The following is an 11,968-nucleotide window of genomic DNA, read 5'->3' as shown; positions in this document are numbered from 1 at the left end:
TTTTAGTATCCAAGTGAATAAACCTCAAATTTAGAACATCTTTTGCTACTATAAATTTTTAAAAGAATATCAAAGACACAATATTTAGTCAAATAATTTATGTGCAAATAAAAATAATGCATGTAAAAGACGAATCAATCAGAACTATCAGATTTGAAATGATCAAATTAGATCTTAACTAAAACTATCATTGATAAAATTGTATATATCTTCTTGAAAACAGAATGGTCAAGAAAAAAAAACAAAACTCATTCATTCCTTTTTTTTACTGAACAATCCATTCATTCTTTGCTCTTTAATTATTAATAAAAAAAATATCCAACCAAAACACTTTTAGGATAATAATATCTCTGTCCAATATAATTGGCCCATTTGTAAAATATATGACTTATTTCAATTCCTAAAATAAATGATTTATTTCAATTTTTAATGTAACACTATATGTTCCTTTCAACCTTTTTATATTTATCTTAACTTTACTTAATTTTTCCAAAAAATTTTGGTTTGGATTGCAAAAGTATAGCATGTAGATCATCCTTGTAAAATTTTACACAAATTTAAAATTATTTTAATATGTTATTGACATATATTAAAATTAAATTAATATTGTATATAAATATTGAACATCATTAATATTCACGAGTCTCAGTACATTTTTAATTCAACAAAATAATTTTTTTTTAAAAATACAAGATTTAAATAAATTAGATTGAGAGATTTAAAAAATTTAAATATAGAGAATACAAACTCATTTTTTAGTGTACCATTTACATTAGTAGTAATGGTAAATTGAGATAATTTAACAAAAATATGAATCTCTTGCTTTACTCATTTTTCTTAATCTGCATCAAATAATAAAATGAATCAATTGTGAAATGGAGGATGTAATAACTAATATCCTTTTGATGAGACAGTTAAACTAAATTTTAAATCATTAGACTGTTGTGAATTAAAAAGCAAGTATATCTTATAAAGAAGACATTCATTTTAACTGAGAAAGGAGAGTCAACAAGTCAACAACTAACAAAATTCATCTAGAAAATGTGATTCTGAAAAGTTATTATTATGTGAATGAGATGCAGAATTGGAAGTACGTAATCGATGGTGAATGGAAGAAGCATGACACTGACATTAACATTAACATGCTTATATAATAATCTTACCCATAATTCCACCGCATTTTCTACTCGTCCTTCTCTCCACAACCACAAACCCCTCTATCAATTCTTCTCCGTAACCCCCATTCCTCTTACTACTCACTAATCAATCTTTTTCTCTAAATTCTTCCCACGAATTTCGATAATTTTCTTTGCGTTTTATTTCAGGGTATTCTCAAACCTACAATTCGATCATTTTCGACTACAATTACTGCTTCCGGTATAAGCAAAACCATGGGGAGTGTCGATTCTGATTCCGTAACTTACCTCAAACAGCAAGAAGCCGCTGGGATTGATGAAACTCTAATGGGTCCTCTTGGCTTCAGTGTCGACCAGCTCATGGTTAATCTTCATCGCATTCTTTGCTTCTTCATTTTTATTTTTTATGTTCATTCTTAATTAACGATTAATATTTTGGTACATTTTGCGTTTGCAATTTCAGGAATTGGCTGGTTTGAGCGTTGCTACCTCCATATATGAGGTATTTGTTTTTTGCTAGGTTCCACCTCTTTGTTTTTTTCCTCCTTGCTAGCTAGTATTCATTTATTCATCTCAATTGAACTCAACATATCCAAGTTTGATACCAAGTAGACATCTTCAAACGAGAAATTAAAAAAAAATAGTTAAATATATTTTTAGTCCTACTAAAATTTTTCGTTTTTTGTTTTTAGTCTATATATCCACTATTTAGTCCTATGCATTACAAAACTAAGTAAGTCAGAGTTGTCAAATAGCCGCTATTACATAGCGTAATTTGAACACATCATCGCTATTTTCCGCAATCCACAATTGATAACACTAACATAAGCATACAATTATGTAATTTGTAGAGACTGAAAATTTGGTACAATGACTAAAACCAAAATTCTGAGATAACTAGAATTTTGTAAATATATTTAACCCAAAAAAATAACATGTTAGTTGCTTACTAGTTACTATAATTTAATGATGGAAGTCTTCTTGTATGGTGCATTTGTACTTGAGTTGTTTTTTTTTACAGGTTTACAAGCCGGGTGAGTATAGTCGTGTTCTTACTGTATGTGGTCCTGGTAACAATGGTGGCGATGGTCTGGTGGCTGCCCGTCACCTACATCACTTTGGTTATAAGCCCTTGGTCTGCTACCCAAAGCGTACCCCCAAGACTCTTTATGCTGGGTTAGTTACTCAGGTACTATGGAACTCAAGTTGACAATATTTAGAACCACACTTTTTTTCTTTCCTGTTCCTATATCACCCTGTCATTTATTTCTTTGTACGTAGCTTGAAGCACTGTCAATCCCTTTCTTGTCGGTGGAAGATCTACCGTCAGATTTCTCTAAGGACTTTGACATTTTAGTAGATGCTATGTTTGGATTCTCATTTCATGGTACTTTTATATTTTTTTAAATAATTGTTTGTGATCCTTGTATATCTACTTTATTCGGATCAATGTTTTAAAAACTGGGGATTGAACAGCATACCATTATTACTTCTTTTCTTCCTCTAACTATTGTCATGCATGTGCTGCTTATCGCTTTATTCATGCATGCTTCTTCATTATTCTATGCTTATTTTATCCACAGTACTGTTTGATGTGTGCTTTCTCTATGGAAATTGCTTGTGGGGTCACTGTTAAAATAAACATGAGTTCTAGCTAGTAGCTACAAATTATGAACGGTAGTTTGCAACAATCTTTCCAAATCCTTTTGTGAATTTCGGATTCATTTCACAAAGCTATTCAAATCAACTATGTTTGTCTGTTATCAACACAGGCTATGAATTCTGAACTACTGTGTAAGTGTTTGTACAAATAATTTCATTTGATTTGACATTATTTGAATTTGTTAATTTATAATCGTCCAGGTTCTCCAAGGCCTCCCTTTGATGATTTGATCCAAAGACTTGTTTCTTTAAGTAATCATAATCAAATTGGCCAAAAAAGACCCGTCATAGTCTCTGTAGATATTCCCTCTGGGTGGCATGTTGAAGAGGGAGATGTTAATGGTACAGGCATTAAACCTGATTTGTTGGTATGTTTATGTTTCTAAGGCATTTATGTGTTTCATTATTTGCTTCTTTAAACACTGGAATTTAGATATAATATCCTAAGATATTTCTTTCAAGTGTAAATTGTGTTTCTAATGAGAGACAGACCCACTGATATGCCAAATTTCTGTAGGTCTCTTTGACAGCACCAAAATTATGTGCAAAGAAGTTTGGCGGCCCTCACCACTTTTTAGGAGGTAGATTTGTCCCACCTGCTATTGCTGAAAAGTATAAGCTTATACTTCCACCATATCCTGGAACATCCATGTGTGTCCGAATTGGAAAGCCTCCTCAAATTGATATTTCAGCTCTACGAGAAAACTATATCTCTCCAGAATTTCATGAAGACCAGGTGGAGGCAGACCCCAATAATCAGGTAATGTTCATGTGAAACATACTGTTTGTCAGAGAGTTGTTGCTGTCATTCCTTTTCCTGTTGGTAGTTGATTACTTGAGCATGATCTAGTTCAGTTTCCCATTTCGAGTATTTTGAGTAGTAGGATTTTAAGGGCTATGATATTTTGGCAATCTACATCTGTTGCATTTGTTACCTGCAGTTTCGTAAATGGTTTGATGATGCATTGGCTGCGGGTTTGAAGGAACCAAATGCTATGGGCTTGTCAACTGTAGGGAAGGATGGAAAACCGTAAGATCACCCTCAATTTTCTTATGTTAAAATAGTTTTTACCTTAAGATCGGTAGGCTCTTGTGTAGTGATAGATCACTAAAGGTGTATTTTAGGATAAATAAGAGGCAGACATAGTCTAGCAGGCCTGATTAGTTATTTTTATTTTGTTGTAGGGCAGTTATTTATTCGATGTTGCAATTATCTGTATACCCAGTATGGCAAGGCCTGTTTAGTTATTTTTATTTGTTGGAGAGTAGTTATGTATTTTGTGTGGCAGTTATCTGACTTGTTATGGCAATGGTAGTTATCTATGTAGTTATACTTATAGATATAGTCCTGTACAGAAATTATGGGGTTGTCTATTCTTATTGTTTGTGCAGTGTTTGAAGGTGTAAACTTCTAGTTAGGGGTAAACCCTGTGTGTTGGTGTGTTATTGTAGTAAGATCTATAATTCAGGTTTATATCTGATCAATCTGTAGCCATATTTTCCTATTTCTGTGTTTGAACACTCAAGCTCCTATAAAATGAATTTCTGTCCCACCATATACTGTGTAATATTGGAAGATTTCCAAATTAATTTACTTCAATTGGCTGCAGCTCGTCACGGATTGTATTGCTAAAAGGCTTGGAAAAGGACGGATTTGTGTGGTCAGTTATATTCTGCTTTTGTTGTTGTTAGAATTGCCTTGGCTATGCTATTCCGAAAATGGTTATTTGTGTTCACCTACTGCAATTACTTTGTGCAGGTACACAAACTACGAAAGTCAAAAGGGACATGAGTTAGCTGAAAATCCACATGCATCACTTCTGTTTCATTGGGATGGTTTAAACCGGCAGGTGACTATTGTTTTCATTATAGCTCGTCACATCTTCAGATTAATGTTTGTAAATAGACCTGTTTCCATTAATTTTTTGTGCAAAGGAGTATTGTGCCTTGTCCGGGGAAGTTAAGGGCCACAGCATGCTATAATGTACTTTCTTTAGCAATGGATTCTCTCATTGACATAAGATAATAGTGAAATTTGGACCATTAAATAAAAAGGAAATGAGATAGAAAAGTTCAATGGTGGTTACCTTTTATTCCCATGGGATTAGAAAGTGGAAAGGTATGTGTAAATTATATTCCTGGGTATAATTTGTTTAAACTTGAAACAAACATGAGAATGTTAAATTCCCATTGTTACAGTTGTGGGAATAAGTTTGCAATCCATGAAACAAACACCCCTTCTAAATTTTTATTAAAACAGAAGTGCCCGCATTGCTTCCTTGTCATCCTTGACCTTTACTGAATGGAGAACCTAATCACTTCTACTTTTGAAAGATTGGACCCCTTTAGGCATTTTCTAAGAATCATTTAGGGTCCTTTAGGTCTTGAATCTTGATTCGGTAATGTCTCATTTTCTTATCATTCTTTGAAGTCCGGATACATAAAAATTGATTTTCAATGAGTTGCTCAGACAATTGAAAATAATAGTCATGAAAATATTGTGCAATTTTATTAATTTCTGGTGAGGATTCAGTGAAAAGGGTGCATAACTCATATTTCTAATAGAGCTTCTTATTTTTGTTATACTCTTCTATTGAACAAAATGATAAACCCAGTTGACCTTCATCCTTATTCTCTTTTAGTTTAGCTACTACTTGTTACATTTGATTACTTATATACTGCAGAAATTTTCAAATTTTTAAAGAAATATGTTTACTTAACTTTTTTCAGTTTGACATGATCTATAACTTAGGACTACTGGCAAAATAACTGAACAATGATGAACTTGTACAATTCTGCTGTTTTTATTTTTCATTTTCTTACTTGTATAATTGGTTAAGAAACAAAAACTTATCTCTTCTTTTATAACTATTATTATAAATTGCATTTTCCCTGAAAATGTACATGGAAAAAGTAAAGCAACATGCAGTAGTATTCTAAAAAAGGTATGCTGCAAATATTTTAATTAATATATAATATGTAACTTCTCAAAGCTGGAACTGTGGTTTGTACACTAATTCAACACGATGCATCCAACTTAATATTACAAACTTTGTGTCACTCTGCTTTTCTGAGGCTGGCTAAATAACTCATTGATAATCACAATATTTAACAATTTGCCGTTGATTTGCTTTTTATTGGTTTTTCTAGGTACGTGTGCAAGGGTCTGTTCAAAAAGTTTCTGATGAGGAATCAGAGCAATATTTTCATAGCCGCCCTAGAGGAAGTCAGATTGGAGCCATAGTCAGCAAGCAGGTCTACTTCTGCTTCATTCTAATTAATCAAGTTGTTATATACAGAAATTATATGTAAAACTTATATTTTCAATTTTTTATCATTAGAGTACTGTAGTGCCTGGTAGGCATGTTCTTCATCAGCAGTACAAAGAGCTGGAACAAAAATATGCTGATGGGTAAGTTATTTGATCAAACCTTTTTACTTGGTGTTGTGATTTTCTGATAAAATGTGTTAGTCCCTCCTTTCTGATGGTCGATAATTGAATTATCTTCTTGTGTAACTCCCTTGGCCTTGACTTGGACATCTGATCAGTTCTTGTCTCATTTTGCCAAGATATTTACTCTTTCTACCATTTGTTAAATCTAGGAATGCTAGAAATAATCCTCATATTTTCTGCTTGCAGAAGTTTGATTCCTAAACCTAAAAACTGGGGAGGATACAAGCTAGTGCCACATCTTTTTGAATTTTGGCAAGGACAAAAATCTCGCTTGCATGACAGGTGGTTGTTCTCCTGTTTGTGATAACTTGTTTGTTTTTTAATATCCTGTTTTAATATATATGAAGCCAAACAGTATGTACATAACGACTTCCAAATCTGCCTATATTTGTTTTACACTGCATGTTTAGGTTCAAGACTTGTGTGGTATGCCATCAAAGTTGATCTATCCTAGTGTAACTACTTATTATGATAACATTCTTGATTTCACTTGTTATTTTTCAGTTTACCCACAGATTCGTTAATTAAACAAGTTCATTGGGGTTATACTGAAAATTTACGCTGATAAACTTTTGCTACATTCCTCTTACCTTGAGATTATTTAAAATTTGCATATACCTGTTCCTGATTTTTTGGGAGAATGCGTGCTAATGAAGTATTTGAGATTTCCTTTTCTTAGAACATTTTGAAATCCTTGAGGAACACTCTAAGCTTCTTGTTCCCCCTACAACAGTACTTCGTGTGAGGTAAATTTTCCTTGAAAATTTCTGATTGATATTAGATGCATGTTTAATTGACAGGTTGCGATATGTTCCCCAAGAGATCGATGGACATAAGGTGTGGAAGATTGAGCGGTTGGCTCCCTGATAAATTTACCTATTTTTATTTTTTATTATATCTCAACATGTGAAAAATCAGAGAGATGAACTTGTTTGGATAAACTGTCTTTTTTTTTTGTCGTCAAATATATGTTGTTGTGTTATTTCTATTTTCATTTATACTCTGGTTTCTCGCGGGCTCTTCATTTTGAGTAGAATGTTTCAGAACATGAGTTTGCGCTGCTGAAAATATGTAAAAATTGTATATTTATATTTATTTAAATGAAAGGACAAACCAGTAAAATAATGGTGAATATTGAAAAAGTGTATGCATGCAAATCTCAAATAAATATCACCATGATAGTAAGATACATGTAACATTTATGGTGTCATATTAAACGTAAACGATAACAATGGCTTGAATATATTTTAACTTGTATTTATTGTTCTATACTAATCACTCTCTCCATAAAGTTGAATATATTTTCACACCTCCATCAAGTTGAAGATCTCAGTTAGGAGACATCCAAAGAAACCTATGTTGTAGAAATGATGCAAACCAGAACAGTATAGCTGAGATATTGTAATGTTTCGGTTCAATCTCAGTCTCTTCAATGAAGGAATCCTAGCAACCAACGCCTCCAAATTAACTGCTGACACAACACAATCAAATCCAAGAGATTCCAAATGGGTTTCACCCTCTGGAAAACATGATATCCAATCAACTATTTCTTTTTCCAAGGTAAAATCCATATCAACAAAAGATTCCACAAGATCAACCTCTCTCAGCAACCTGACAACAAAAATTAATTAATTTTTTTGGTATATCATGTTTTGTTGGGGGACTAATGCAATATAAACAACAATCACTTCTTTAAAATAAAATAATTACTTTTAGAGGAAGTTGTGTTTAGTGTTTTCTCGTGAAATCATCCTGGATCGATGTTTTCATTATTAAAATGTAGTTTAAACTATGGAAAACAAACATAAAATATTTTCTGTATTTTTTAAAAATCATACAAAATTAATACCAAAATTACTATAATAATGAATTCAGATCTCTTTTATTTTTTGTCACGTTTGCTTTTTGGATGACGACACGTAACAACTAAAATTTTAACGATTGATGGTAGTGCAATTATAGACATTTAGACCGTTCAATCAAGGTCAGATGTAGTTACAATGCCGACAAGTGCAACAAATTCAAATTTTAAAATATATTTTGGATCTTGCGTACTAAGGACACGTGTATGAAAACAAAACTTCGAAGATAATGTTTCTATATTTGATAATATTATTAGGATCCTTCTTAACATTTTTCATATATACATTTGAAATAAATGTTTTTTTCCAAGCAAGTTACAAACATTTATGCTGGATTCATGAATAACGACAGTGATAAGCGACACCGTGGCTCATGACAAAAAGACATTTTGATGAATTAATAAAATTATAAATTTGAGCTCTCATTTTGGCTTATATCTTGCACAGCAAATATAATATATTACCTCTTTGTTTACGTTATTTCTCAATATATGAAATCCTTAAATCTCCAAATTTGAATATCTTAATATTAGTTAGCACCACCTAAACTATTTTGACTTATTTTTTATAACATTTTCTACATATTTTAGTTATTTTCATAAAGAATATATGTTGAAGTGAGTACGTAGCATGGACGGATCTTCTTGGAAGACATAGAGTAGCTACTACCACTCCAAAATCTTCCAATAATTTTTTAAAACATACTATTATTTTTATTTTTTTGTTTGAGTAATGTTATTGAAACATAATTTGACACAAAATAGACACAATACAAAATATGATCCTCTTTATTTTATACAGTATTATGTTTGTGTCATATTTTGTGTTAAGTTTTGTGTTTCAATAAGATTACTTTTTTTTTTTATAAGATACAATTGACTTATAATTTTATCAACAAAAATTGATATATTTGATCTATAATATGAAAAAAATACATCTATTTTTGTTGACCAAATTATAATCCAAATGTCTATTATAAAAAATAGAAGGGAATTATTTATAAAAAAAAAAAAAATACATAAACAACTACTATAATTATAAAATAAACTAAAATTTTCAACCTAAATCCCAATTATCAAAGTTGTGAATTTTATCTATAGATATAATTGTAAATTTTATACAGAGATATAAAAATCAAACCAAATGATCATGTGGTACCAAAAATTTAACCAAAACTAATTAAGTTAGATTGATATTTTTTTTATGAGTTTGAGTCCAAGTTATTAGTTCGATATTTATTGATTTAAGATATAATTTCACGTAATTTTAAAATGGATTGATAATACTCAAATCAAACTCTTATCTTTTATTAATATTATGTCAATATTGATATCTTAAATATTATTTTGTATTTAAATGTATTTTAATAATTATAATATATATATATATATATATATATATATATATATATAATATTATTTTTGTCTTTGTAGTTAAGAAAGTTGTATTAATACTTTATAAATTTGGATTTAATTGGTATACATCAACAATGTAAAGATATTTTATATTGTCAATGAATCATAACGGTAAGAATAATAAAATAGTTTATCACACTTATGGATGATTGTGATGTATTGATAGTGTAAAAAAATTTATATCTATAAAATATAACAATTAAATTACAAAATTTTAGTATTTGAAAAAGAAAAAGTAGTTTTTAGAAATTAATTTTTAATTATTAAATTTTTTAATCAAATTTTGATTTTAGTATTGGACTTTTACAACACCAAATTGAATCAATTAAATTCAAGTAGATTAAAGGAAATTAACTTTACTTAACATCAAGGGAAACCAAATTCTCATACACATACGAGAATTGGATTTTCTAACATTTGCACGTGTTATTTCTATATTTTGACAAATGTGATTTTTTTTTCAAATAAAAAAGGTTGGATTTCAAGATGAAATATATACAACATAATTTTGTAAAGTTATTATTTTGGTAAGTGTGACATTTGTCGTCTCATTAGAGATACTAATAAAGATTATTTGTTCTTAAATTAGTAATAAACAAAAATTACATATTTAAATTTTATTAATTTAAGTTATTTTATATAGAGAATAATATTAATGGCAGTAGTTTTCTTTTTTCTGACACTTATCATTAGTATATCATTAATAGATTGTTTCAAATAAATCAAGTTAGATGTGCAGTCTGTGACTTATGGTTTTCTGCATTCCTATTACTAATAAATACTAGGATTAAAATATTAGAATTAGTTTTGTTCTGGTTTCCTTGTCTCCCCTCCGTCTCACTTTATTTTCCTTTTCTCTGCCGTTTGTTTTCTTACAAATGAGTTATGATGTTCTTTGCTTTAGTTAATCTTTTTTTTTTCTTACTCTTTTCAATTTTAGATGATAATTATATTTTTATATTTCATACTTTTTCAGCATCAGATTAAATTTTCCTTTTCTCTGCCGTTTGTTTTCTTGCAAATAATTATATTTTTATATTTCATGCTTTTCAATTTTTATAACCAATTGACATTTGCCGCATGATTAAAATGTTTAACCTAAACTAATCTTTTTATTAGTAGAAACTATGCTATGATTATTATTATTTTTTTAAATTGTTTATTTATTAAAATTGTAGTGATTAATTATTATATGTTTTAACGTTTTTGGGAAATTGCACTACACCTCTGTATTCATTAGCTATCTATCTTTAATTAGTTTATAGATTTAATTACGGAACATTGGAAACCCGCGTGTATTTTTTAATTACCTCTTCGAAATAATTTTTAGTTAGTATGGAACAAGGACACTAGAGATAATAATCTCTATGCAATGAAATATGTGCATAGTTTTGGAAGTTTCTTTTTGACAATGCATAGTTTTGGAAGTTGAGCATCAAAGATGAAAGTACAATTCTTAATTTATCAAGTTTACAATAAATTTTACAAAACACTCTTAAGTGTTTGTTCAATCTCATTTAACTGTTTAGTTATAAAAATTTGACACTATTGATAAAACTTTTTAATCATTTAGAGTAATGCAACGACAATTTCAATAATTTGGAGTTGGTTTACCATGACAACTATAAAATCTCAAGGCTAAATTTAGAGTTGGCTTCGTGATTGTTTTTTCCTTCAACAAAAGAAAATATTAAATTATTAACCTTCTATTTTATAATTATTTTTATTTCATATATAATTTATCAATTAAAATAATAAACCTTTTAATCATTATTTATCCTACATGTTGTACACATTAAGAGTGATTCAATTTATATACTAAATATGAATTTTGTTTTATCTAATCCCAACTTTTCATTATTTGTTACATAATATGTCATTTATTTAAGCGGTATATATTTATTGTTTTTTCTACACTCATTTACACACATATAACTTCTAAAAACTTAATGTTAAATATTTATTTATATAATCAATATCATTAATTTTATTATTTTATAAAGCAACTTAGATTTTTAAAGAATTGTCAAATTTAGAGAATGATATAATAGACTTTTAAGATTTATTTTTTCTATATTATATTAATAAATTAAGAAATATTTTAAAGGGGTAAATAGATATTTTTGAGTGTAGCTAAAGAAAAACAATTTAAAAAAAAACAAAAATCAGTGTAAAATTACAACAAGTTAAATCGAACCATAAGTGAAAATATTAGATATTTTTATTATGAGAAAAAACAACAATAATGAAATACATAACCCCAAATATTTTATTGTATACAGCTGTTGAAATTGTAAATTTGTCATTTTGTTTTTATGAGATAGATGATGACTCTTTTTTTATTTATGTATCTGTTAATATATAGACTCCTAGAAAAAGTGTACCCGAAACTTAAAAAAAAAAAGAAAAAAAAAAAAAAAAAAAAAAAGAAAAGGGGGA

The 11,968-nt window shown here is 29.2% G+C and overlaps 1 protein-coding gene across 1 annotated transcript; it reads left to right on the top strand.

The window, feature by feature from the left end:
* Positions 1-1,019: 1,019 nt before the first annotated feature.
* Positions 1,020-7,384, top strand: LOC101502031 (pyridoxine/pyridoxamine 5'-phosphate oxidase 1, chloroplastic). The gene is made up of 14 exons (XM_004501555.4): positions 1,020-1,233; positions 1,326-1,499; positions 1,600-1,638; positions 2,158-2,325; positions 2,418-2,523; positions 3,000-3,166; positions 3,316-3,558; positions 3,740-3,828; positions 4,409-4,459; positions 4,558-4,648; positions 5,949-6,053; positions 6,140-6,210; positions 6,439-6,534; positions 7,053-7,384. The coding sequence occupies exons 1-14, from the start codon at positions 1,102-1,104 to the stop codon at positions 7,117-7,119; spliced, it is 1,599 nt and encodes a 532-aa protein (XP_004501612.1). The 5' UTR covers positions 1,020-1,101; the 3' UTR covers positions 7,120-7,384.
* The last annotated feature ends 4,584 nt before the right edge of the window (positions 7,385-11,968 follow it).

The sequence above is a fragment of the Cicer arietinum genome, chromosome 5, assembly GCF_000331145.2.
Source record: "Cicer arietinum cultivar CDC Frontier isolate Library 1 chromosome 5, Cicar.CDCFrontier_v2.0, whole genome shotgun sequence".
NCBI classification, from domain to species: Eukaryota; Viridiplantae; Streptophyta; class Magnoliopsida; order Fabales; family Fabaceae; genus Cicer; species Cicer arietinum.
This window is presented reverse-complemented; position numbering and strand designations above follow the sequence as displayed.

What these genes read in the sequence shown, in the direction of transcription:
- LOC101502031 (XM_004501555.4), top strand. Translation starts at nt 1,102, where the DNA reads ATGGTGAATGGAAGAAGCATGACACTGACATTAACATTAACATGCTTA. An exon ending in GAGCCATAGTCAGCAAGCAG is followed by an intron (nt 6,054 to 6,139) that starts GTCTACTTCTGC and finishes TTTTATCATTAG; the next exon opens with AGTACTGTAGTGCCTGGTAG. An exon ending in AAATCTCGCTTGCATGACAG is followed by an intron (nt 6,535 to 7,052) that starts GTGGTTGTTCTC and finishes TTTAATTGACAG; the next exon opens with GTTGCGATATGTTCCCCAAG.